Below are 22,326 nucleotides of genomic sequence, written 5' to 3' on the forward strand. Positions count from 1 at the left end.
TGAAAAGAAGTCTTTGCTGCATGGGAAGCACATCGAAGGCCCCACAGTGTGGCTGTCCCGAGGTGCTGGGGTGGCTCCAGGTCCCTGTGCCTGCTCTCGGGGAACCGGGGACCATCACTGCCCTCGCCCCGCTCAGCCAGAACCTGTGTCACCATCCTGCCCCTCTCCTGCCGAAGCATGGCTGTGGTGTGCAGGGTCCCTTGCCCAGGGCCAGAAGTCCCTTGCCCAGGGCCAGAAGTGGTCTCTGCTCCCCAGGGATCACAGCCTTTCTCTGGGACACTCACTCACTGTTGTCGCTCCCCAGGAAGGTCACCCTCCTCGTTGTGGGGCTGGACAATGCAGGGAAAACCTCCGTCATCATGGACATAGAGAGAGGTGAGCCCCAGAGCCGGCCTCAGCTGGGGGCAGCAGCTTTATGGTACTTTGCAACCAAGTGCCCAAGCCTTGAAGGACTGAGGTCCTTGAAATAGAGCTGCTGGGCTGGGGGAACTGTGCAGGGCACTGGCCGTGCCCTGGGCAGCCCTGGGAGCGGGGATGTGGCTGGGGGAGGAGGAGGCACATGTCGCAGGGATGCTCCTGGGCTCGCTGCGCCAGCTCTCTGCCCTCTCCCCACGTGCAGCGCTGGCCGGTGAGGTGCTGCCTGCGGCGCAGCCCGGCCAGACCCGCCTGCGGGTGGACAGGTTCGAGGTGACACTGGTGGACCTCCCCGGGGGCCAGCGCTCCCGTGGTGCCTGGCGCAGCCACTACAGTGCGGCCCACGGGCTCCTCTTCGTCCTGGACTCCAGTGACCTCGCACGGATGGAGGAGGCCCGCAAGGTCCTGAGCCGCGTCCTGAGCCATCCCGACGTCTCCGGGAAGCCCATCTTACTGTAAGGCCGAGTCCCCGGGATGTGACCTGTAGGGTTTGGGGTGCGGAGGGAGCGGCAACCTGGTGCTGGGGTTGTGAGGAGCGTGGGCGGGCTGCTGCGGGGACGTGGTGCCCAGGGGTCTGTCGAGGGGTGCTGGGACATGGGGACCCCAGCGGTGCTCGGGAGCTGGCAGCATGTCCGGAGAGGGGCTGGGGAGTGGGCTCCAGGCCGGGGCAATGCTTCGGCAATCGCAGCCAAACCGGAGAAAGCATCCAGCCTCCCCCGCCGCCGTGCGGGCAGGTGCCCGGAGGCCGGGGTGACGGCCGCGCTCCGCTCTCCCCGCGCCCCAGGCTGGCCAACAAGCAGGACGCGGCGGCCGCGCTGCTGCCCTGCGAGCTGATCGAGCGCCTGTCCCTGGAGCGGCTGGTCAACGAGAACCGCTCGCCTTGCCGCATCGTGAGTGCGCGCCTTCCCCGCCCGGCCCCGGGCCCCGCTCCCCGGGCCCCGCCGGGGCTGACCCTGTCCCCCCACCCGCAGGAGCCCTGTGCCGCCAAGCGGGGCCCCCCCGCCGGCCCGGGCCGCGCCACCCTGCAGGGGCTGCGCTGGCTCCTCCGCGCTGCCACCGCCGCCCCGGGACCGCCGCCCGCCGCCGCTCCGCCGCCCGGCCCCGGCCCCGGCCCCAGGGCAGCCCGCGGCCGCCCGCCCGTCCGCAGGTGGGTGCGGGGCTCCGTGCGTGCGTGTCCCCGTTCTCCTCCCTCCCCGCCGCGGGGCTCGCCCCCATCCCCCGCCGTGCTCTCGCCCCGCCAGGGACCCGCCGCCCCCCGGGGAGGATGCCCCAAACGGCGCGGGGAAGATGGGGGAGTACCGGCCGCTGCGGCCCATCCGCCGCCTGCTCCCCCTGGTGAGTGGCACCCCCCGGGATGGGACGGGATGGAAGGGGGGGTTCTGCCACCTTGCCCTCATCCCCCTTACCCTGCCCAGGAGGAGAGCGCAAAGGGCCCCGGGAGGAGGAAGAGGAAGGTGAAGGTGAGGCAGAAGGGCTCTGGGAAGCAAAACCCAGCCGAGGAGCCGGAGGGACCAGGAGGAGGGGGTGACAGCCGAGCGGGGGCTGCCGGGGGGCTGCTGCCCCCCAACAGGGTCGGACAGGAGGAGCCGGCACCCACCGGGATGGACACCCCCCACCCAGGTGAGAGGGGTTGCAGGGGGCTGCCAGCACTGCCGGCACAGGCACATCAGGACCCCCAGAGCCACCTTACGGGGCGGGTTTGGGTCCTGGCAACATGGCAGTGCGCTGAACCACCGGTCCCCACCACCTCCCCTAGCTTTGCTTGCAGATCAGCTGAGCGCAGAGTGGGGTCACAGGAGTCCAACTGGGGAAGAGGAGAGACATCTCTGAGCATCTCCGCAGGGGCTGATGCACGGAGGTGATGGAGGACTGTGGGTCCCCCAGCAGCAGTCCTCTCAGCTGGTTTGGTGACAAACGCATCCTTGCTCAGATGTGGTGCCTGAAATTTTGTATTTCTCCATCCAGTGCAGGGCATGAAAAAGAGAAAGAAGAAGAAAATCAAGAATAAAATCAAGTCGCAGGAACCTGCCGTGGAGCAGCAGCGTGAGGAGGTCTCGAGCACTTTTGGTTGGTATTTCCCAGGACAGATTTCGTTGAAAAGCATCGTGGGGTCTGACCTGCTGGCAGCGGGGCATGAACTGCACAGGAGCCCTTGGCATGGGGCGGTTGGTGTGGGGACACGGGCACAAGCAAGTGCTGCTGCAGGGCAAGGTGGGAGCTGTTGGGGAGGCAAATTCTGCTGCCGCTGCCTTTGAGTGGGATGCAGGGAGGCCGCGCGAGTGCACTGTGGTGGAGCCTGGAGTGTCCCTGCAGCCCTTGCTCAGCACAGGCTGCCAGGCTCGACCCCGGAGCGTAGCCCCTGTGTTAGTGCCTGACCTCTTCCCTTCCTCCCCAGACTTGTACCGCCGGGCAATGCTGGCTCTGAAGATGAGGCAGGAGCAGAGGAAGCAGCAGTCTGCCATTGTCCCCTGAGCCAGAAGGCACGTCCCAGGGGGTTCCAGACTGCAGTGGTAGTGGGACCCATGCTCCTGCAGGGCTTCTGGGGTGCTTGGCCAGGGCTGGCCATCCTGGGCAATGGGTCCTGGGGCATGAACAGCATCGTTGTCCTCTGCATGGCTTGAAAACCAGGGATCTGCAGGAGTGAGCCAAAAGTCTCTTTGTAAAACGCCTCTGGCAGCAAACTCGTCTGAAAAGGGAACAGCCGGCCACTCGCTGAGCCCATGTTAGTATTCTGTGGAAGACTCACTCTGAACCCAGCCGAGCCTGTGGAAGAGAGGAAGATCGGAGCAAACATCCCAGAGGAAAAGCTCATCTCTTTAATTGTCCTATGCCCAGGCAAAGCTCTCTTCACAGGTCAGGGGCTGGCTTGGCCCCTCAGTCAGTGCCTGTCTGATGCCTGACACATCCACTTTCATGCTGGTGAAGTTGGGAGGGCAGTTACAAGTGGTCTGCAGGAGAGCTTCATCCAGTCCCCAGCCCCATCTGGCAGGGCTGACAGGAGCCCCCTCACACAGTGGAGGAGGGTGATGCCCGTGTTGGCTGCACATCTTTGCAGCTTGTCAGTGAAGGCTTGCATAGTTCAATGGCAGACAGCTTGTGGTGGAGCCACTGGAGGCTCCTTCCCAGGAGGAGAACGTTCCTCCTGATCTGGCTATCCTCCCCAGAGGACACTGGTGACCCGCAGGTAATGCAAAATGCTCCCATGTCACTGACAGCCTGGCACCTGCAGTCCAGGGCAGTCCCTGATCTGTGCTCAGCTCAGCTTTGAGATGGGAGAGGAAGCAGCATCTGCATCCCAACACAATCCATTCGCAACACACACTGTGTCCGGCAGAGCCAGGCTGTCGTGGGGACGGGGCTGTGCCAGAGGACTCGTCCTGCCCGGCTCCGTCTGGGTGCACGTGCTGGGAAACCAACCGTCATCCCTGGAAACACTTTACATGAAGTCAGGAGTGCAGCAGTTTTCCCTCCGTGGCTGCAACAGCACTGGGACTTGAACTGTGCTCAGCAGTGGAGCGTGAGTCACCTCTGCTCCTGTGATCACTAATTAACAGGCAATGCCTTTGCAGTCCAGGGAAGAAAAATCGGTAAAGCCTGTCCCTCAGCGGGGCTGAAAAGGGAAAAGAAAATAAACTCCTGCCACTCTGCCTTGCAGTCTGCTGTAAAGTTCTGTCTAACTCTGCCAGATTCAATTGTCAGTGACTAGAGGGATTAATTGTAAATAAACTATAAATAACAAGAACAACAAACACTGGCCTGTAAATACAGCACTTTTTGTAAACCCTTGTCTCTGGTGGAGATCCCTGTGGTGCCAGGGCTGTGGGTGATGCAGGGGGTAGGGGAGCAAAGCAGGGGGTCCCTGCCTGCGATGGAGCTCCTTCTCCCGGGCTGGGATGTGGCTGTGTTTGTCCCTGTGGGGGCTGGGCCGGGCTGCCAGCCAGGGTCCCTCTGCCAGGGTCATGGATGTCCGCAGGGCCACAGGGAGAGAAACATTACAAGTTTATCCCCTCTAATGACTGCTTCTCGCACACCCACTGGGTCTGGGAGGAGGCCAAGCCCTCCCAAACAGCCAGCACCCCAAAACCAGCCCATGGCTGTGCTGGGGCTGAGCCTCACTCGCCATGGCTCCAAAATTGTGTGGGGAGCGGGAGCTGTGCGGGTTTGGGAGCGCCCAGCAGCCAGCTCGCTCCGGTACCAGCAGCCACGCAGGGACATGGCGTGCCCCGTGTGACGCCCACAGCCAGTGGGGACACGGCGTGCCCCGTGTGACGCCCACAGCCAGCGGGGTCGGCCAGCGAGACGAGTCCTACGGCAGAGCTGGCCCGGCTGGCACTGCTGGGCAGCTGAATGAAACTTTCCCCAGGAGCCAGCCGTAAGAAACCAGTTAGGTCAATCTAATGTACTTTCCCCTGACAAAATGAACTCAAGACAGTGGTGCAGACAGGCAGTTCAAATGTATTTCAAAATCAAACCCCTTTACCCTGGTGTTTCTGTGGCTGTAGTGGCTAATCCCTCCTACAGCCAGGAGACAACCCTGGTCTGCACCAACCGGGGATACGACTATTATCTTCTTTAAAAGGTGAGCAGCAACAACTCCATGTTAAAAATGGTCTATCTCAAAGCTAGAAACATATCAGAAATGAGATCTTGAGATCTGTGTGATCAAAGAGAAACCCAAAGATATTAATTAATGGCTACTCCATGCCAGGGGTAACGGGCTGGGCTGCTCTGGCCACGCATGAAAAGTGGTGGCTGTAGCAAGGGGGTGCACGCGTGGGGCAGGCACGGCAGGCAGGGCTCCTTTTTCCACCATAATCCTCCTGCTGTTTATCTTCCAGCCCTATAGCTGAATAACCAGCAAGGGAAGGAGGTCTCTGGGAGGTACAGTCCTCGGTGGCACTGCCTGCTGACAGCGGGGCAAGGTGGTCCCAGTGTGTCCGATCTACTGGCGGGTGCACCAAGGCCAGGCGTGGTGACCAGCAGCGGTGCTTGCCTTGAGGAGATGTCCCCAACAATGAGGTAGTGGTGAGTGGCACCGTCCCATGAATCTTGGGTTCGTTGGAAAGCAAATGTGCCAAGAAGCACAAAGCAATGCAACAGCAACTGCCCCGGGACACCCACCTGTCTATTGATGCAGAGAGTAAATGGTATCAATAGCATCTTCTGCGGGGAGGACTGGAGCCAGCTGTGTGATACAACCATGCTTTGTATTTAAGCATTTCTATATTATCTAGCACATCCTTCTTTTCAAGTTTCCAGAAGAGCTGTCTCAGGAGGATCAGGTTAGGCAAAACCTGGTTCCTGCTTCCACAAATGTTTTCGTGGTGCCTCAGCCTGGGCTGTGGCTGCATTTGTTGCAAACTACTGACACAGAAGCGTGTGAGTTTTCCATGCCTGCAGCCCACTTCCCCTCAATGGTGCTTCTTCAGGGAACCCACAGCCGCCGGCATGGCCACCAGCAGCTCTCCCCATGGCATGCGTCCTTCTAAGCCTGAAGGATGGAGGGAGGGAGGCTGCGCCTGTCTGAGCTTTGCAAAAGTTGGTGATGGTTTGTACAGTACTAGGAGGAGATGAAGACATGTTTCAGTGAGTGCCTGTGGGCATACACCTACACCGGGGCACGGCTGGTCCCACCTCCTCATACCAACATTGCTTTGCACAATCAGATTTTTTTCCTGATGCCTGTTATCGCTATCAAAATTTAACTGCGTAGGCTGGAATGTGGAGGGTAGGGCTACTGCTCTGTTGAGAAGAGAGGTGGCAAGAGGATTGCTTGGTCAGTGCTGAAAACGCTGCTTAGCTCTTCTGTGTCCAGCACATCACCAGGCTTGCTGGACAGCGGGAAGACACAGAGGAGAGCCAGGGAGATGAGACCACATGAGCGAGGCTGCTGGCCCCTCCGGCTGCACCCACCGCCCTGCTGTGGTTTCGCCCACTTCTGCCTGCTGGCTGGGCTTAGCCAGCAATTACACTTTAATTTGGAACTCCTCCTTGCTCCTCTCCACCCCAGGACGAGGACAGGGAAGGTGGCATTGACTCTGATCTCCTCTGAGAGCCCTGGACTTGTCCCACAGATTTGGACAGGGCAGGAGGTCCCCACATGGCAATCTGCTGTTAAGGTGCACAGGTATCTCTCCTGCTGTACATCCACTCTTGTATTTTATGAATAAAAACTCAATAGTGTATTTTTTTTCCCTTATATGAGCCTTTCCAGGGGAGTGTGAACCATTATGGGTCTCACCATTGTTTCCAGCTTTCGGATGCAGAGATCCTTTGGGAGTCAGCCTTCCTGGCACCTGCAGCCAGCGAGGATGCCGCATGCTCCGAGGGGCAGGATGGGGAAGGTGAGCCTGGTCCCGGGGTGCTCAACATGTTGGGGAGCCATGGGGTGGCACGACCCAGCAGTTTCCAGACCTGATGAGGGAAAACAACAAAGAGACAGGGATTTGTGATTGTGTGTAGAACGTGATGGTTCTTTGTCCACTCTTCCACTAACCCCAAATTACAGAAGAAGGAACCAGAAATCAGTTTTTGGGAGAGCATCCCTGATACTGGAGTTCGGACATTAGTTTAGGGTTGTAAAGGCAATTAAGTGCGAGTGATCCTTGCTAACAGGTGCTTTGCAAGGCAAATACAACGGGTCACATCCTGCGGGGTGCCTGCAGGTGCTCCTCATTCCCCACCAGCCTCCCTGTAACACTCAGCAGGTGTAGTAGGGTTATATATATATATATATATATATATATATTCAACCAAGGTAAGGCTGTGGGTTTTCTAGGGATGGGGGCTGGCACTTAGGGGATGGTCTTTCACATGCAGCTCTCTTCTCTCTGTTTGGGACAAAGGGTAAAAAATTAATACAAAATTCTTGCTCTAGAGTGGCTGTGGCTGGTGGGGAGGTGAGCAGCCTCTGCTGCCTGGTGTGCCATCCCTTGGGGCAGGGCTGGAGGTGTCACAGATGTGCTGATCGGGCAGCACTAAGGTGTGGGGGGCTCTCTCAGGTTACACCATTCCTGAAATCTGGTTACAGTATGTATATACTTAAATAAATATATATGAGTGAGGTTAGTGGATTTTTAAACCTCAGAGTGGGCATTTGTGTTGGTAAAAGCCTGGATGCTCTTTGTGCTTGAGAAGCTGATTGCTATGTATGCTTTCTCATGCTTGCAGCTCCTACCCTCTGGCTCAGGTGGGCTGGGTGCCAGCGTGCTCTTGTTGCACTTTACTAGCTCAGTCAGAAAAAGGAAGTGTTGGGAAATACTTTCATTTTTTTCTAGGTAAGCATACTAGGACACAACTGATTTCCATGAGGTCATTCAAAATATTGAGCTGAAAAATGCTGGCATGTGATATTGGGTGGTCTTTACCCCCTGTGGCTCTCAGAGGCTGTATATATTGAATAATGAATAATCATGCACAGGGTTTCTTTCAGGTTTTTGTTATGAGTTGTAGATTCTCTGTTGTATTACATGAAAAATGAGAGCTGGAGTCATCTATTCTGCAGAATTGGTAGAAAAAAACCAAGACTTAATTAGGTGAGAGTAACTCCCCAAGCTTCTCTTGATTGTTATGAAAGAGGCTATTAAGACTTTGCAAGGAAAGAGAAGATAATGAGGACTGGAAATTAAGAAAATATGAAAATTTTCCCTTTCTAGGTTAAATGAGCCTTGTTGGAGACATTATTGCTGGCAGGAGGAGGAAGGCTATAATCAAATTTATTTAATGGATGTATTTGTCTCAGGGCACAAGGGAATGTGCTGGAGTCTGAGGTATATAAATTTGTCACATCATGTACCAAATATACTCGCTGGTTTTTTGCTCTTAAAAAAGCTTGTTTTTAAAAAGGGAAATTCTGTTAACTAAAACTGGTAGTCTTTCATAAATTATCACTCTGTAAGTTGCTGCATATTTGAATAGGTTATTTCAGACTATAAGGAGAAAGTGCCTCTTGAGAAAGACTATCAGTGTATTAATTAGAAGGGCTTTTGCTACAGAACATCATTGGATATGGGATCAAGAGCCAATTTATTAACCAAACTTTTAATTTTAAAGTATTCTGCAGTGATCAGAGCTCATGCCTTGTCTGTGAGAGAACTTTCACCTTATTAAAGTGCATTTATATTTCAGTGCAGCTGGGCTTAACAAGACTCTAGCCCAAATCTCTGACCTGTGGTGTAGATCTTTTTCTTGCTACCCCAGCAGTGCTCTGCATTAGACTTTAGGACCCATCCTTCATGTGTAGCGCAGCTGTAGGAAGAGGTTTGGGGGTGCTTGTCGTGCTGTGCTGATCCGGGGGATGGGATGTGCAGGCTCTGAGGGAAGTGCTGATGCATGCCTTCATGCAAACCCCTCTGCAGGCAGAATTATCCGCTTCCTTCCCTCGTGGGTGTTTTGCAGGTATGATGCAATCTCTCCTTGTAAAACTCTTGATGTCATGCTGAGTGTTTGCTGGCCCATCTGGGCCGAGACCTGCTCTTTCCAGGCAGATGGGCACGAGAGGAGGATGAAGCCTACACCCCATCCTGGTGAGGGGCAACAAGCAATACCCAGAGAGGCCAGCAGTTAAAGGCCATAGGTGGGACTCCAGCAGATAGTCTTTGGGTGGCTTTGGCTGCTTTCAGAGAGCCTGTGGTCCTGTGCCTGTTGGTCAGGGTAAGCAAAGGCCACTGCAGGGTGGGTTTGAAAGTCTCAGGTGTGAACAGAGAGGGATTCTGCCTTGGGATCTGCTGGCAAAAATGTTCTCATTTCTTATGAAACAACTTTTCTCACCAAATCAGTGAAAGATCTGCCCCATTCAGAAAGGGAGGAAAAAATGGTGTTGTCAGGTCCTCCTTGGCTCCCCCCAAGGAAGGCAGAGAAGGTCTCCTGGCACATACCTGTGCCTGTGGGCAGGGACGGAGCCCCGCTAGTCTCCACAGAGTGCCGTGACCGCAGCAGCCCTGAGCGTGAACTCGGTTTTTCCCAGGCAGAGATGGCCCTGAGGTGGTTCTCAAGTGAAAGAAAATTACTTCTGCAGTTACCCACTTTCGTGGTGGTCACCAGCGAGCGAGATTTCCCTGATCCTCTTGCCTAATGTGAGGAGGAGCTCCACAAGCAGCAAGTCAACGGGAGGTCATGCCCTTACAGTAAAGAGCTGTTGATCTAAACAGTCGGATTAGTAATATCTACTTCAAGCCATCACAACATTAAAGATAAATCTGTAGTACTTGTCAGGAGGTGGGATGGACCTTGAAGAGGAGTAATACATCTCCATTGGCTTCATATTCCACTGGATATTATTTTAAAAAATCCGTAAACCAGTCTTCAGACATGGCAAGCCAGTTAATTGCATGTTTTTCCAGTGACAACTCTCGTTCTCTAACTGGCCACACGATGGCAGAAGAAGCAAAGAACATTGCAAAAAAAATAGTGAAAGAAAAAACGCAACAGCGAGGACTTATGTCCCCAGGTTAGTGGGGAGGCTGGCTCCCCTTTCCTGCTAAGCTACCTGCCAGAGACTGAGGTTCATCACTGTGAACATTAAAAACAAAGGTTACAGGACACGAAAACTATCTTGTGAAAGAATGTGATGGACTCTCCCAAGTTGTGAGTAGTTCACAGCAATCCCTGGGGTCACTCTGTTCATGCCTTCGTTGGTGGTCTGCTGAGAGCTTGGCTGATGTATTGGATAACTAGTTTTTGATGGTAGTTGAAGTGGTGGTGGGTCCTGGCTGAGCTGTGTTGTGCAGAATTCTCCCTGGGGAGGGTACACCGGGATGCAGGATGGAGTCCCCGCTGGCTTTGTGCAGGACGGCCCTTTGGTACCGCGTGCTCTTTGGCACACCACGTGCATTATCTGCACTGGGGGTGGGTGTTCGTAGCATTAAAAAGTGCACTAAACCCAGGTTCCCTTGTAAAAGACCTATGAGCTGATACAACTGCTACCACATCACAGCTGAACTGCACAGGCTGTTTCAGGGTGTGAAAAAGCCCAGTCAGGGTTCTTTTGCTTCCTGTCTGTGGGGATGGCTTCTGCTGAAACAGGGCTTTTGCTGCCCCGAGGCCACTGTGTCAGCAGCAAAAGGGGGCATGACTGGCTTGATTTTTCTGGTGAAATCATGCCTCTGGCTGTGCAGGTTAAGTAGGGGGAGGGATGGATTTAAGTGGTCTGGTCTGTAGCAGGAGACTGGTTCTGCTCTGACTATGAGGACCCAAACACTTGCCTGTGCTGCTTCCCAGCTGTGGTGACTTGCTTCATCTGGGAGTTCCCTGGAAGAAGATCTCTTCTGATATCTTAACCACAGCCACTGTTAGCAATACATTCAAGGTAGTTACCTAACACTTAACTCCGTATCAGTTATTTCTTCTTGTTGTGGCTATTGAGATTGGCACAACATCCAGTGGCTATGCCTGCAGCTTCAAGGAATCACAAGGTATTCATGTAATGAGCAAATAATTAATGAAAATTCTTAAAGAAGTTGGTTGAAGTGAGGGAAGACAACTCTGAAGCTGTACCTGAGCAAGCCTAAATCCTATATACTGCGTTGTTCCTATAATCTCTGTGGAGATTTTACTATGTGAAATCCCTACTGGTTTTAAGGATGTCCTTTAAGCTCTTTGGACTCAGTTTTACCTTAGGACCTGATTTTGCCATTGGGCTCCCACAATACTGCAGTGCTTAGTTCTAACTCGACAAACCCTTAAGGACAGCAGCATTTCAAACTAAACTGGATACAGGCTGCAGTTTGTACAGCATGGGAATCCTAAAGACAAGCGTAGCTGCGTGGATCCTCTCTTCTGCTGGTGAGACTGAGTTCCCTTCTTACCAGTGAATGCAGGTGAAATGAAGAGTAACCATACCTGTAGGAGTATATTGTAGAAGAGAAGAATATAGGGTTTTTTCTACTGGGCCAGGCTAGCCAAGCTGCCTTAGCCTTTGGAAACATGCAGGTGCCTGGCCCTGAAGGTTGGTGGTTCATCAAGCATCACTGATCTGTTTAGCACCCACTGCGTGGTACTGCAGCAGGAAAAATGTCTGAGAACAGCAGTTCCCTCTTCCAGCCAACACTAACAGCTAGAAATAAAATCCGAAAAGTATCAAAAAAGCAGTGCAAAAGCTGCAGTACAGTGTTGATCTGAGTTTAGCTCTCTGTTTTGTGGGGGAGGGAAGTCTAGAGCTAAACTGGTTAGGCATTATATTAAGATGTTTAACAATTTCCATTCAGTATGTTTAAATGTGTTTAAAACTGCCTGGCATTGTTTTCTGGTTTCCTCTGTTGTGGTTAGGCTTTTGTGTGAAAAGGTAAGTAACAGCACAGCTGCACAGAGAATAGTGGAAAAGTTGCACTTGGGATTCAGATGAGTGCTGGCTGTCCCCTTGGGAACGCTGCCTTCCCCAGCAGGGATGTGGGAGCCTTCACCGACCCACCTACTGCTGCCCTGGGATAACTAGGGGTTAAAAAAACAAACCAAAAATAAGAGTAGGCTCCTGCCTGTCCAACACCTGACTGCTATTTTGGTGCTGCCCAGGGCAGGCTTTCTGTGTGAGTTTAGATATATCATACTGTGTAAAAGTGCCAGACTGGTGGTGCTTAAGTAGAGCAAATGTGACTGGTTTTAGCCTTAGTAAAATCAATATGGTACTATTCTTGCTTTAAAAATAATGCCAGGTGAAAAATCTCTGTGTTGTCCAGGTCTCTGGAAGCTCACAGCTGCTCTCTGGGCCCAGTCATGGTGCAACAAGGTGAGTTGTGCTGAGTTTCCAGGGAGAAGCTTGCTTTAAAATAGGAGTAATGCAAACCGCTGAAGTGATAATGGCTCCAGGCTGGCAGGGTTGAGCAGCTCACCTGCTCCTGGAGGTCCTCAGGGCTGTCGGCAAGGGATGGCACCAGGAAAACTCCCTGCCCTGTGCTGTTACAGAGGATATAGCTCCAGAAGAGGCTGGTTTATTACCAGGCAATAACAATGTCAAAAGCATAACAGAAAATGCGGATGTTCGGTTACATCTAATCTCTCTCAATTTTGGTGATTTATGTGGAAACAAATACTCTCCTGCTCTGTGCCCTCTGGACTTGGGAGATGCTCCCTTGAAGCTCTTTCAGATGAGTGGTGTTTCCATTCATGTGTTATCCCAGCCTAGAGGGAAGAAGATATGGGTTGGCCTGTGTGCTGCCAGAAGGCTGGAGGTACCAGGGAAAGCCAGGCAGTCCTGGGCTCAGGAGCTGTGAAACTGCCCCATGGATTAGGCTGGGCTTAGCTGGCAGGCTTGGCTAGCCAAGGCAGTGCCTGGGGAGTGATGTCCTGGGGATGTGCATGGGGCCTCTGGGAAGAGTGTGCAGTGGGTGAAACACCAAGGGACCCTGAACGCCTTCCATGGTCAGTTGAAGTGCTCCAAGGGGTGTTTAGGATATTTGCTTGAGCCATCAGGGCAGTGACTGGAGTTTTTCACCAGAGGATTATTAGGAGGGCTGTTACACAGGAGAGGAGACCTGCACTAAGGATGAGATTGTACCCAGTGTCTGGCCATAGCCGTGGCTCCAGTGAGGGGTTGGGAAGGTGGACAGAAGGGGTCTAACCCAAAGGCTCTGGGCGGTGCAGGGATGAGGCTTCTCTCCAGCCATTCCCCTCCATCAGTTCATTCACTTCTGGACCGTGCACCGGGCCAGCCCCTGGGCTGCTCCCGGCCCCGCAGGATTTGTCCCTGGGGCCGCTTTTCCTCGGGCGACGGCCGGCAGTATCCGCCGCTGCGCGACCCGTGCGGCTCCCGGCAGCCGCTGTCCCCGCAGTATCGCCCGGAGGGTGCCGGTGGGGCCCCCCTCCCGTCCCGGCACTACAGCTCCCAGCCTGCTCCGGGGTAGACTTCCCGCCTCCCCGGGCGGTGGCGGGACAAAGGCGGGGGGCGTGGGGGGAAGTGCCGCTAGCCGAGCGCGGCCGAGCCGTGCCGAGCCGTGCCGGGCGGCGGGGCCCCGCGGCGGGCATGGTGCGTGGCCGGCGGCGGGGCCCGCGGGCAGCCTAGGAGCCGAGCCGTGCCGAGCCGAGCCGGGCGATGCGGCGGTGAGGGCGGCGGGGCCGGGCGCCGCCGCGATGCTCCGCCGCAGCTTGAGCCGCCTGGTGAGTGCGGGGCCGGGGCGGCGGGCTGGGTACGGGGGAGTGCCGGGCGGGGAAAAGTTCATTGTTGGTTTTTTTTTTTTCCCTTTTATCGGATTTGTTTTTCGAGGGGGGGGGGGGGAGGGGGCGTCGCACGCGTGGGGATGAGGCGCGTCCCCGGGCGCGGCGGGGGTCGTGGCAGCAGGGCTCCCGGCCCGCTCCTGCCGGGGAGCCGCAGCGGCAGCTCCCTCCCTTGCGAAACCTCTGGAGCAGGGCCCAGCCCGCGCTGCGGCTCTTCACGAGAAGTTGCCTCTGCTGTGAGAGCCCAAGCCTTTTTTTTTTTTTTTTAATTTTTTTTTGGAAATTTTTTTATTTCTCCCAAAGAAAACCCCAAAAGCCGGAGGAAGGGACTTTGCAGTCCCTGGAAGCATGCACCCGAAATCGCGTGTTACAGGCGGGGCGAGATACACGGCGGTTGTCATCAGGGTGCAGCCCGCCAACGGCTTCATGTCCCCAAATACGTTAAAAACCCTCCCGGTGCCACATAAGCCAGAGATTTCACTGTGATCTCATTGCTTGGCCTGAACTCTGTAATTACTCATTTTTTCCTCTTTCACAGCAAGTGTGGTAAAACCAGTGTTTTCACATCATTTCGGGAGCTTCTCTTTATTTAGCAGTGTCATTTATTGCGCAGTGCGTAGTTAACGAAGTTCCTCGAGTTTAAACAGCAGACATCTGTTATTAGCACGGCGTGTACACCCCGGGAGTTCCAGGATCCGTTTCCTGAGGCACACGGCGCCTCTTGGCACCTGGTTACCTGCCACAATAATGGGCTCTGCCTGCAGCTGCCCGCGAGGCCAGCGCTACTGAGATGTATTTTCATATTCACTTTTGGTTTTGAGCGGGCTCTTTGTGCTGGATTTCCAGGCTTTCAGCACAAGGGACTCTCATCTTCTTTTTAAGTCTGGAAGTCACTCTGCAGCAGTTCTGAGGGGGGAAAAAATGGTTAATTTTCCTATCTGTGCATCTGTAGGTCAGATTGCTGTTCAAGACTTCGGATTAGCCTTGCAGGGAACACACCTACTGCAACTATTGTTTTGCAGCCACGGGGACAAATATATCAGGTCTAATCTCAGTGCCCTGAGTTTCTTACTTTGAATTTAGCTCTGCCTGGTGTTATGTGCTTCCTAACCCTCCCTTGCAGGAGGCTTTTTCTAAGGCGTATCAGGAAGCACTTGGGGTACGAAGTGTCTCTTCTGGAGTCCCCGAGTTTGGCTAAAAGCATTTTTAGGTGGCAGCCTCCTGTGAGCAGGTACTGGCAGCTGCAGGATCCCACGGAAGTGCCTGGCTGGGCTCCAGCCTCAGCGTGCTCCCCACGCACGAAGCACGATCCCTGTGCTGTGCGGTGGTCCCAGCGGTTCCGTACCACCTCTCACGGTCTCTCGGCCTGAGCCGGGGATGTGCACCACTCTGGGGCATGATGTCCGTGGGAGTGAAGAAGAAACAGTCCTGAACACTGAACCCAGGTATTTCGAACTACTTTGGGGCTGAGCTGTTGCAGCATGTATTCGGAGGGTGACACAGATAGTAGTTTTCTGGTGAGAGGAACAACTTGTGACTGTGGGGCACACCAGAGTGACTGTGGTGTTGCTAAGAATTGTTGGACACTTTTTCCATCTTTGTCAGTGGCATTTGAGTGGCAATGTGCTGTGTTTATCAGGCTGGTGCAGGTCCACGTGTTCCCCCCAGCCTTGGGCAGATAGCAGCTCCTGCCGTGCTGCTGCGGCTCTGCCCTGTCCCCAGCCCTGCAGGTCTCCCAGGAGCTGGCAGGGTTTGGGTTGGTCCCCTCTCTTGTCCTGTGGGAGGAGGCAGCCCTCAGCCATCTCCACAGAGGTATCCCCAAGCTGCCGTCTTGCCCTTGGCCCCGTATGGGTGGCATGGGGCTTCAGGCGATGCTTGTCTTGTGGCAGCGGTGTTGCAGGAAATTCACTGCAGTTATTAAAGGCTGCAGATCATCTGACCCTTAAGATCCCATAGGGCTACTCAGACAAATGGTGTCACCTCTCCACTGCGTGGTCTCTGCCAGAGGCTCGTAAATACTCACGGATATTAAAAATACTGTTTTCAGATGTATTTCACAACTTGAGCACGATGAATGTGCCTTGCCCTATCAATGTGACCATTATGTGGCTCTGTTTTTCCCTCCCATAAACTATTTTATCCTGCATAGGGTAGGAAATAGGATGGCAAAAGAGCAAGAGGGGCAGAGTGGTGTATGCGGGTCAGCTTTGCTACCCCAGGGTACAGGCTGATGCTCTCTGCAGAAACAAATTTGATTCTGAACTTCAATTTACACTGCTGAAATCATGCCTGCTGAAAGGGGAGTTGGGCCAGGATCGCTGTGGGGACGCAGGATTGAATTGCCACGGTTAATCGACTTTCAGGAGATACTGTCAACTTGAAATATAACTTTAATTCTCTTTTGGAAACGGGTTCTGGCATTGGAGTCTTATTTTTAGTCTCATGCTGTTTGTATGGCTGTTGTGGGGAGGATGCAGGAGTAGAATGGGGAAGTGTGTTGGTGACGAGGGGAGGGCTTGGGTCTGTCTCCTTGTGCTGGGCTCCTCGCAGGACCGGGGCAAACACTGCCCTCTTCCAAACTCACTTGGCAGATGCCTGGGAAGTGCTGGTCCCTGTGTTGTGCATCAAAGACAATGTGCTTTTTTCCTTAATTACTTTTCCTGGATTCTTCTGAAGCATGCAGACAGCTGTACATCCAGGGCACAGCTACACACCACAGCTCTGCCGATGCCACAGGGCCGATGCTGATTTGGGCTGTTTAAGAACTAAGTAAGAAATGCGGAAAGAAAAGTTACCGATGCCCCCCTTTGTTTTCAGTTTTTCCCCCCATTTGCTTTTATTTAAGGTCGATCTGGAAGTGAGCCCCAGGAGCTGTCACCCTGGTCATGGTGCAAGAAGGCTGGTGGGGAGGAAGCACCCCGGGGTGCTCTCCGTCCTCTCAGGGTGCCCGGTGCTGGCAGAGCCCGCTGGCTGGCACTTGCCCGTCACAGTGTTCCTGCCTGGGTCTCTTGCCTCTGCAGTTAGTGCAGGTCCTCGCTCTGGTATTTTCCTATTCTTGTTTAAAACCCAGGAAAAGTAGGAAAATAACAAACAGTCTGTAAACGGGGGCAAAATTCTTCATTTTGTGTGTTTTGCAGTGTCTAACAACAGGGCCTTAGTTGTGTTATTCCCTTTAATTAAATACTTTGGGGTCTGATCCTCTTTGCAGCCCGTGCCCTGGTAAATCCCTAGCGTTTAGCAAGTGCTGGGCTGTTCCTGAGCTGCTGGCTCTCGAGAACGTTTGCTTGATGTTGTGGGAAAGAAGATGCCTCTTACATGGGCATGCAGTGTTTGTCCCTGAGCTGGATGTGTGGTGTTCCTCAGTGCCTTTGCCTTGCTGTAGGCTGGTAATGATGTTCCTTTGCTGGTCTTCTCCTGGGGTCTCCACATATCTCTGCTGCGTGGCTGCCAGCTGTGGGGGTTACCCCCAGGTTGGTTTTGGGGCTCCCACTCTCTGCAGTCTTCCTCTCCATGGGGGTTGTTGGCTCTCCTGGGTCTGGGCCTGTCCCTTGGTGTCCCCGCTGGAATGCCTCAGGCTCTCCTGCTTGACAGCAGAGGGATGGGAAGGGAAGTGAAGGGGGTTTGCTTTGTGCAGCCCTAAAACCGAGGAGCTGCCTTCGTAACCGACCGTTACTCTTCATTTGCATGCTTGGTGCTGCTTTCATGTGGAGCTTTTCCATCTGGGGCTCACTTTATCTAATTAAAAAAAAGCATGCAAACTGCCACGTGGCAGGATTGCAGGGGACAGACACTCGAGGACAACCTTTAATGTCACCTGTGGGGGAGCTGCCCCAGCCGGGCTCCCCGGGCACTGCTTTGCCACTTGCTTTGCATCCCCCGGCTGCACCCGTGTGCCGCTGGTGTTCTGCCAACAGCAGGAACTGTTTCTCTCATTAAAGTGCTTGTGAGCGTCACAAATTTGTTTTCCAAATCCTTACCCTTCTGGAAGCGGCGGGGGGGGACTGATCCTGTCCCTGCCAGTGGGGGCTCACACGCACATGAGCAGAACCTGGTGTGAAGTTTGGGGCTCTGTTTTTGGGCTCTGCTGTAGTTTTGCAAAGCCCCTTTGGATTTTTTTGAAGGTTGTCTTACCCTGAGTGCTCCCCCAACCCCACACACCTCGGGGGGGTGGGGGCAAGGCTGGTCCTGCTGAGGAGGGGAGTCTGGACTGGGATGCTCCGCTGTGCCCAGAGCCGTCGGCAGGACTGAAACGTGGCAGTTTGTCCCCTCGTGTCCCAGTCCCTTTGGGGAGGAGCAGAGGCAGGAGGACTGCCTTGGAAAAGGCACATGTTGACTCAGAAGGCATCTGCTGGAGGCTGGGGAGGAGCTGGGCAGGTCCCACCAGGTGCTCAGCAGGAAAATATCCCCACTGAGACCTTTTCAAATGGCAGAAAATGAGTAATGGCTCAAAGTCACTTTTTAGAAGGGAAGTAAGTTCCCTGTGCCTGCGGCTGGTAACAGGGTGTAGGTGAGGAGGGACGGGATGGGTGTGGGGAGCCCTTGGGGCGCAGCGGGCACTGTGGGTGCTGACTGCTGCTGCCCATCCGGACCCTGCCTGTCTCGGGGGGGGGGGGGGGGATATGCTGGAGAACATGTAGTGGGAGATGTCTGAATCTGGGGTGGAGGATGCTGATTTACACTCCTGTCTTTAGTTTTTGCAGCAAATGTGTAATAAAGTCTATTTTGGGACACAGAGCACATCTGCGATTTTCTTTCACACTTGCATTTTTTTTAGAGAGTGTGAACCAAACATTACAGTGTGATTGCAGTTCCTATTCTAATAAAAAAGAAGAGCATAGGTAGGAGGAGGAAGCCTTGAATTGCTTTATTTCCCTGCTGCAGCCACGCAAACACCTTAAGAGTGAGGCTGGATGTCAAATACCTTGTACCCAAGTGCCAGCTCCTGCAAGAAGTGTTTTGCTTTCATTAAAGTGACAAAATCCCACAGCAAAGGTTGGGGCTGGGGTGTTCTCTGTGACACTGGGTGGCAGTTCTGCTTGGAGAAATCCCACACTTCAAAAGAGCATGGATTTTAATGAAGTGACTTGAATTTTTCATGAATGTTGCTGGAATTTATTTTGTAACGTGTAGTTAACGTGATAATGGCGATTCATGTGCTCAGGGCCAGTTCCCCTATAGCAGCCACAGGCCAGCCCATGCTTGACTGCAGAGAAGACAGTGGAGGCTCAAATTGGGAATCTGGAGCTGCAAAAGGCTCTTCCCCAGGGCTGAAATCCCTTTTTGATGCCCCTACTCTGGAAAATGGGGACACGGGAGAGTTTCTCAAATTCCTGTAACTGTTTCTGTTTAACGTTGCACAGCAGTCTCCTAACTGTAGCCTTATTCCCAGAAATAGCTCAACCATTTGACTGAAGATAAATAAAAATCAAACAAAAACCCCAGCCTCGGACAAGCAGCTGCATGGGAAGTATTCATGCGTGCAGTTAAAGTTTGGAGAGGTTAGAAATCACTGTGAGGAGGGACTGGAAAGCACCGCTCAAACGTTAGTGGTGAATGGTGCGGCCAATTAAACCTGTGGTGTGCAAAAACTTTTTTGTGGAATTACATGTGTCTTGAGGCTGTATTTTATTCTTCACTCAAAACCGTTTTTTGTCTCCAGTTGTTGTTTTGCTGAGAATAATAATGATTGTCTGGGCTGTGCGGGGAAGGTTTGGAGCTGAACTGACTCAAGTTGCAGCTGAAGGCATGGCAATTTGCTTTTAACAATAAAAATTGTAAAAGCAAACAGGCCATCTATTAATAGCAAGCTTTTTCAGCCTTGCCTTTAATTTCATCCTGTTGCCTTTGGTTTATGCACTTCCTTTTTGACTAAAACTGCTGCTTTCTGGCTGTAACCATTGGTGCCCTCTCTACTGGAGAGATATTTTTTTTTAAATGTTAGTTAAAAGCAAAGCTGATGGAGGGTGTTAACAGGGTCTGTGAGCCAGAGGAAACCTTCACACCAAAATTCATTGATCTTCCGCCAGTGACCGTGTTTTTAGCAGCGCAAGTTGGGTCCCTGTGAGCACCTTCCTCCCGCGGTACCCACGCTCGTGTCTCTTACCTGCAGCAGTGTGCAACAGAAAAACAGCTTTTGGCTGCTAATTCCTCGGGGTGCGGGACTCTCTATCCCCTTGGGGGACTTTAACCTGCTGTCCTTGCTGAGAAAACATGGGGTGGCTGAGTGGGGGGACACCCCTTGTGATACCTGCAGCCGAGATCTGCCTGCTGCAGGAGCTGGCATCGCAGGGGTGAGGGAGTCACTGAGTTGTTCAGCCCGGCTGGGCTGTCTGGGAAGGGTGAATTTTCCAAAAAAACTTGGACACAGGGTGACTGAGTGCACTATTAGCCCATTTGCCTTTCCCCGAAAACGTTTGCTTGGGGGATTTTTTTCGAGGGAGTTTCCTGTATTTAGTTGTGTGTGGGAAGTGGGTGCTGAGGCCGGAGGGCAGCGGGGAGGTTTTCCAGCGTGGCTCGGCCGGTCGCTTCGATGGTCTTCTGCCCAAAAGTGCCCCCACCAAGCCCTGCCTGGGGGAGCGGGCGGCAGCTTTTGCCCTGCTATCCCGAGGTGGTTGTAGAAAATACCTCTCCTATGGGTTTAGACTGAAACCTGCTCATTGTTGCTCATCTCAGAAATATTTATGTGCTTGCTGAGGTCTGGTGGTGGGAAGGATGGGCTGGTTTTTGCTGAGCAGGTTTTGCGGGTGCTATGCCCAGGGTGTTGTGGACTTCACCTGCCTGTGCTCTTCCCAGACAGCAGATCTGTGTCCAGACCCAGGCTTTGAGCTCTGCAGATGATGTGCACCACTGCATGGGAGCCAGGAGAACCCTGCCGCTCATCTCCTGCAGCCGCTGCCCCCTCCCCAGCTCCCTCATCTCTTGCAAGTAGACAATATCTGGTTTTTTTCCCCTATTTTAATTGCCGAGCAATATTGAGGTTCAGTGGGTTTTAGTGTTTTCCTTTGTTCGCCTTTGTGCGCTGCAGTTTGCTGAATTGCATCCGACCAGTGAGTCGTCCACTAGTATTTGCCTGAATTGGTCAACGTTTGATTTGGGCAGTCAGTATTTTGCTTTTTGCAATAAACTTGACTCCAAGACTTGTGCACGGAGCTGTTAGGTTGATTGCCATCACCCTTTTGTGGTAGGAGAGCGATGCTGGTGCTGCCTGTGCACCGCAGGGGATGACAAGCTGGTTTAAAGCTTAGTTTACTAACTTGTAGCCTGGGGAAACGGTGAAACTTTCCTGTAATCAAAGGTCTCCTCCGGCCCCTGCCCTCGCCTGGCTCCCGCCTGGCAGCAGCATGGCTGCTGGGTCAGGAAAAGCTTGTTCTGCCCGGAGGCTGCAGTGACTTCAGTGTATATATATATGTGCATTAAATATGCATACATGCAATATATATAGATGCATTAATTATATATATTTTTGCTTATGGGCTCTTCCGTGGGCTTAGCCAAAATCCAGGGAGCTGCCGGCCAGTGGTTGGCACGAGGCGCCACTCCAGTGGCCGTAAAGTGCATTTGGGTATCGAGCTGCCTGCCCACGAGGGGCTCGCTGGTGGAAGGGAAGCAGTCTTGGGTTGTGCTTTTCCTCCCCTCCACCCTTTTTCATGCTCTCATAGGGATGCTCGCTGCCACGGATGCTGCTCAGAACCAACACTGTGTAAAAAAACTTTTCCAGCTCCTTACGCCATTCCTTCCACACGTGATTTGCAGTATGCCCGTCTCTCTTTTGGGTACCTGTTGCATCTTCCTGACTCCAGTAATTTTTTCCCAAAAACTTTAGTCATTTTGTTTGAGATAGAATTCCAACTGAGGCCAATTTAGTCTAAAAGCATGCCCGCTCTCGACATCCAGCTGTAATTGATAGCGTTTGTACTTCAGACACATTTGTCCTGTTCTCCTTAATGAAAGCTTAATGCACTTATTCTTGATCCGTCTGTTTGTAAAGGGCTTTTTGTTTTCCTTCAGCAGAAAGGAGCGGTAGGCACCTGTGAGGCTGTCGTAGCCGGGGATTTTGGGAGCAAATTGGGCCTGTTACTTTTGTTCACAACTTGTTCAAGACTCCCGCTTAACCTCTTTTGTGGCCTTGGATGAGCAGTGCTCTGCTGTGGGCTTTTTGCTCTGTGGGTTCAGCTGAGTTTTGCAGGATCTATAGGTGCAAGGGCCCTTGGGCTGGCCCCAGCCTTGCTTTCGTAGCGTGGTATGCAGAGCTAATTTCTAGCTGTGTACATTGAAAGGGTCAGCAAGCAATATTTAGGTCTGGTCTGTCTTAAAGTATGCTGTATACCCTTAATAAGATTTTATAAGACTATTAAAGTAGAAAACAGAGGCAGCGCTCACTTGATAGATGTAATTTGTTTGCACTATTGTGGCAAATGCACTGATTTGCAAACTAGGGATCCTATTTTTCTTGTACAGTCAAGGATGTAGAAGAGCTGAGTAAGATGTGCAATGGGCAAGACTAGACAATTTGAAGCGTTTCTTTGGTATTGCAATCCAAGATCTTTTCAGCAGTAATAAGAATTAAGTACTGCTAGACTACAGCGACGCTGCTCCGTCGCCTGAGTCTCAATTGGCTTAAGAGAAAAAAAAAAAAAAAACCCTCATTGCTGGGAAATTAAATGTAGGAAAAAAAAAACCACTTTGTGAGCAGCCCTGCCATTTTTTATTATGATTTCTGTGTAATTCCTCCCCAGAGTTCAAAGTCAAGCGGCTGCTGCCTGCAGG

The 22,326-nt window shown here is 53.0% G+C and overlaps 2 protein-coding genes across 6 annotated transcripts in view; both read left to right on the top strand.

Moving 5' to 3' along the window:
- The first annotated feature begins 531 nt into the window (after positions 1-531).
- On the top strand, positions 532-4,135 carry ARL13A (ARF like GTPase 13A). Its single transcript, XM_075762932.1, has 5 exons — positions 532-869; positions 1,199-1,304; positions 1,386-2,034; positions 2,380-2,481; positions 2,810-4,135. The coding sequence occupies exons 1-5, from the start codon at positions 535-537 to the stop codon at positions 2,884-2,886; spliced, it is 1,269 nt and encodes a 422-aa protein (XP_075619047.1). The 5' UTR covers positions 532-534; the 3' UTR covers positions 2,887-4,135.
- A 9,159-nt stretch (positions 4,136-13,294) lies between these two features.
- The window catches only part of ATP11C (ATPase phospholipid transporting 11C (ATP11C blood group)), a 57,664-nt gene continuing 48,632 nt past the window's right edge, over positions 13,295-22,326 (top strand). For 4 of the 5 annotated variants that reach the window (XR_012837249.1, XM_075763118.1, XM_075763117.1 and 1 more), the window contains exons 1-2: positions 13,295-13,503; positions 20,353-20,480. Coding sequence is in view for 4 of the 5 variants with exons in the window: in XM_075763118.1 (XP_075619233.1) it covers positions 20,394-20,480 (87 nt within the window). In the remaining variant the exon portion in view is untranslated. The remainder of the gene's footprint in view (positions 13,504-20,352; positions 20,481-22,326) is intronic. The other variant, XM_075763119.1, reaches the window with a different exon arrangement.

This window comes from Balearica regulorum, chromosome 11 (assembly GCF_011004875.1).
Source record: "Balearica regulorum gibbericeps isolate bBalReg1 chromosome 11, bBalReg1.pri, whole genome shotgun sequence".
Lineage (NCBI taxonomy): Eukaryota > Metazoa > Chordata > Aves > Gruiformes > Gruidae > Balearica > Balearica regulorum.

Excerpts from the sequence above, each read along its gene's own strand:
- ARL13A (XM_075762932.1), top strand. The coding sequence starts at position 535 with ATGTGGCTGGGGGAGGAGGAGGCACATGTCGCAGGGATGCTCCTGGGC. Across the intron at positions 870-1,198 it reads TCCGGGAAGCCCATCTTACT|GCTGGCCAACAAGCAGGACG; the intron begins GTAAGGCCGAGT and ends CCCGCGCCCCAG. Across the intron at positions 2,482-2,809 it reads GGAGGTCTCGAGCACTTTTG|ACTTGTACCGCCGGGCAATG; the intron begins GTTGGTATTTCC and ends CTTCCTCCCCAG.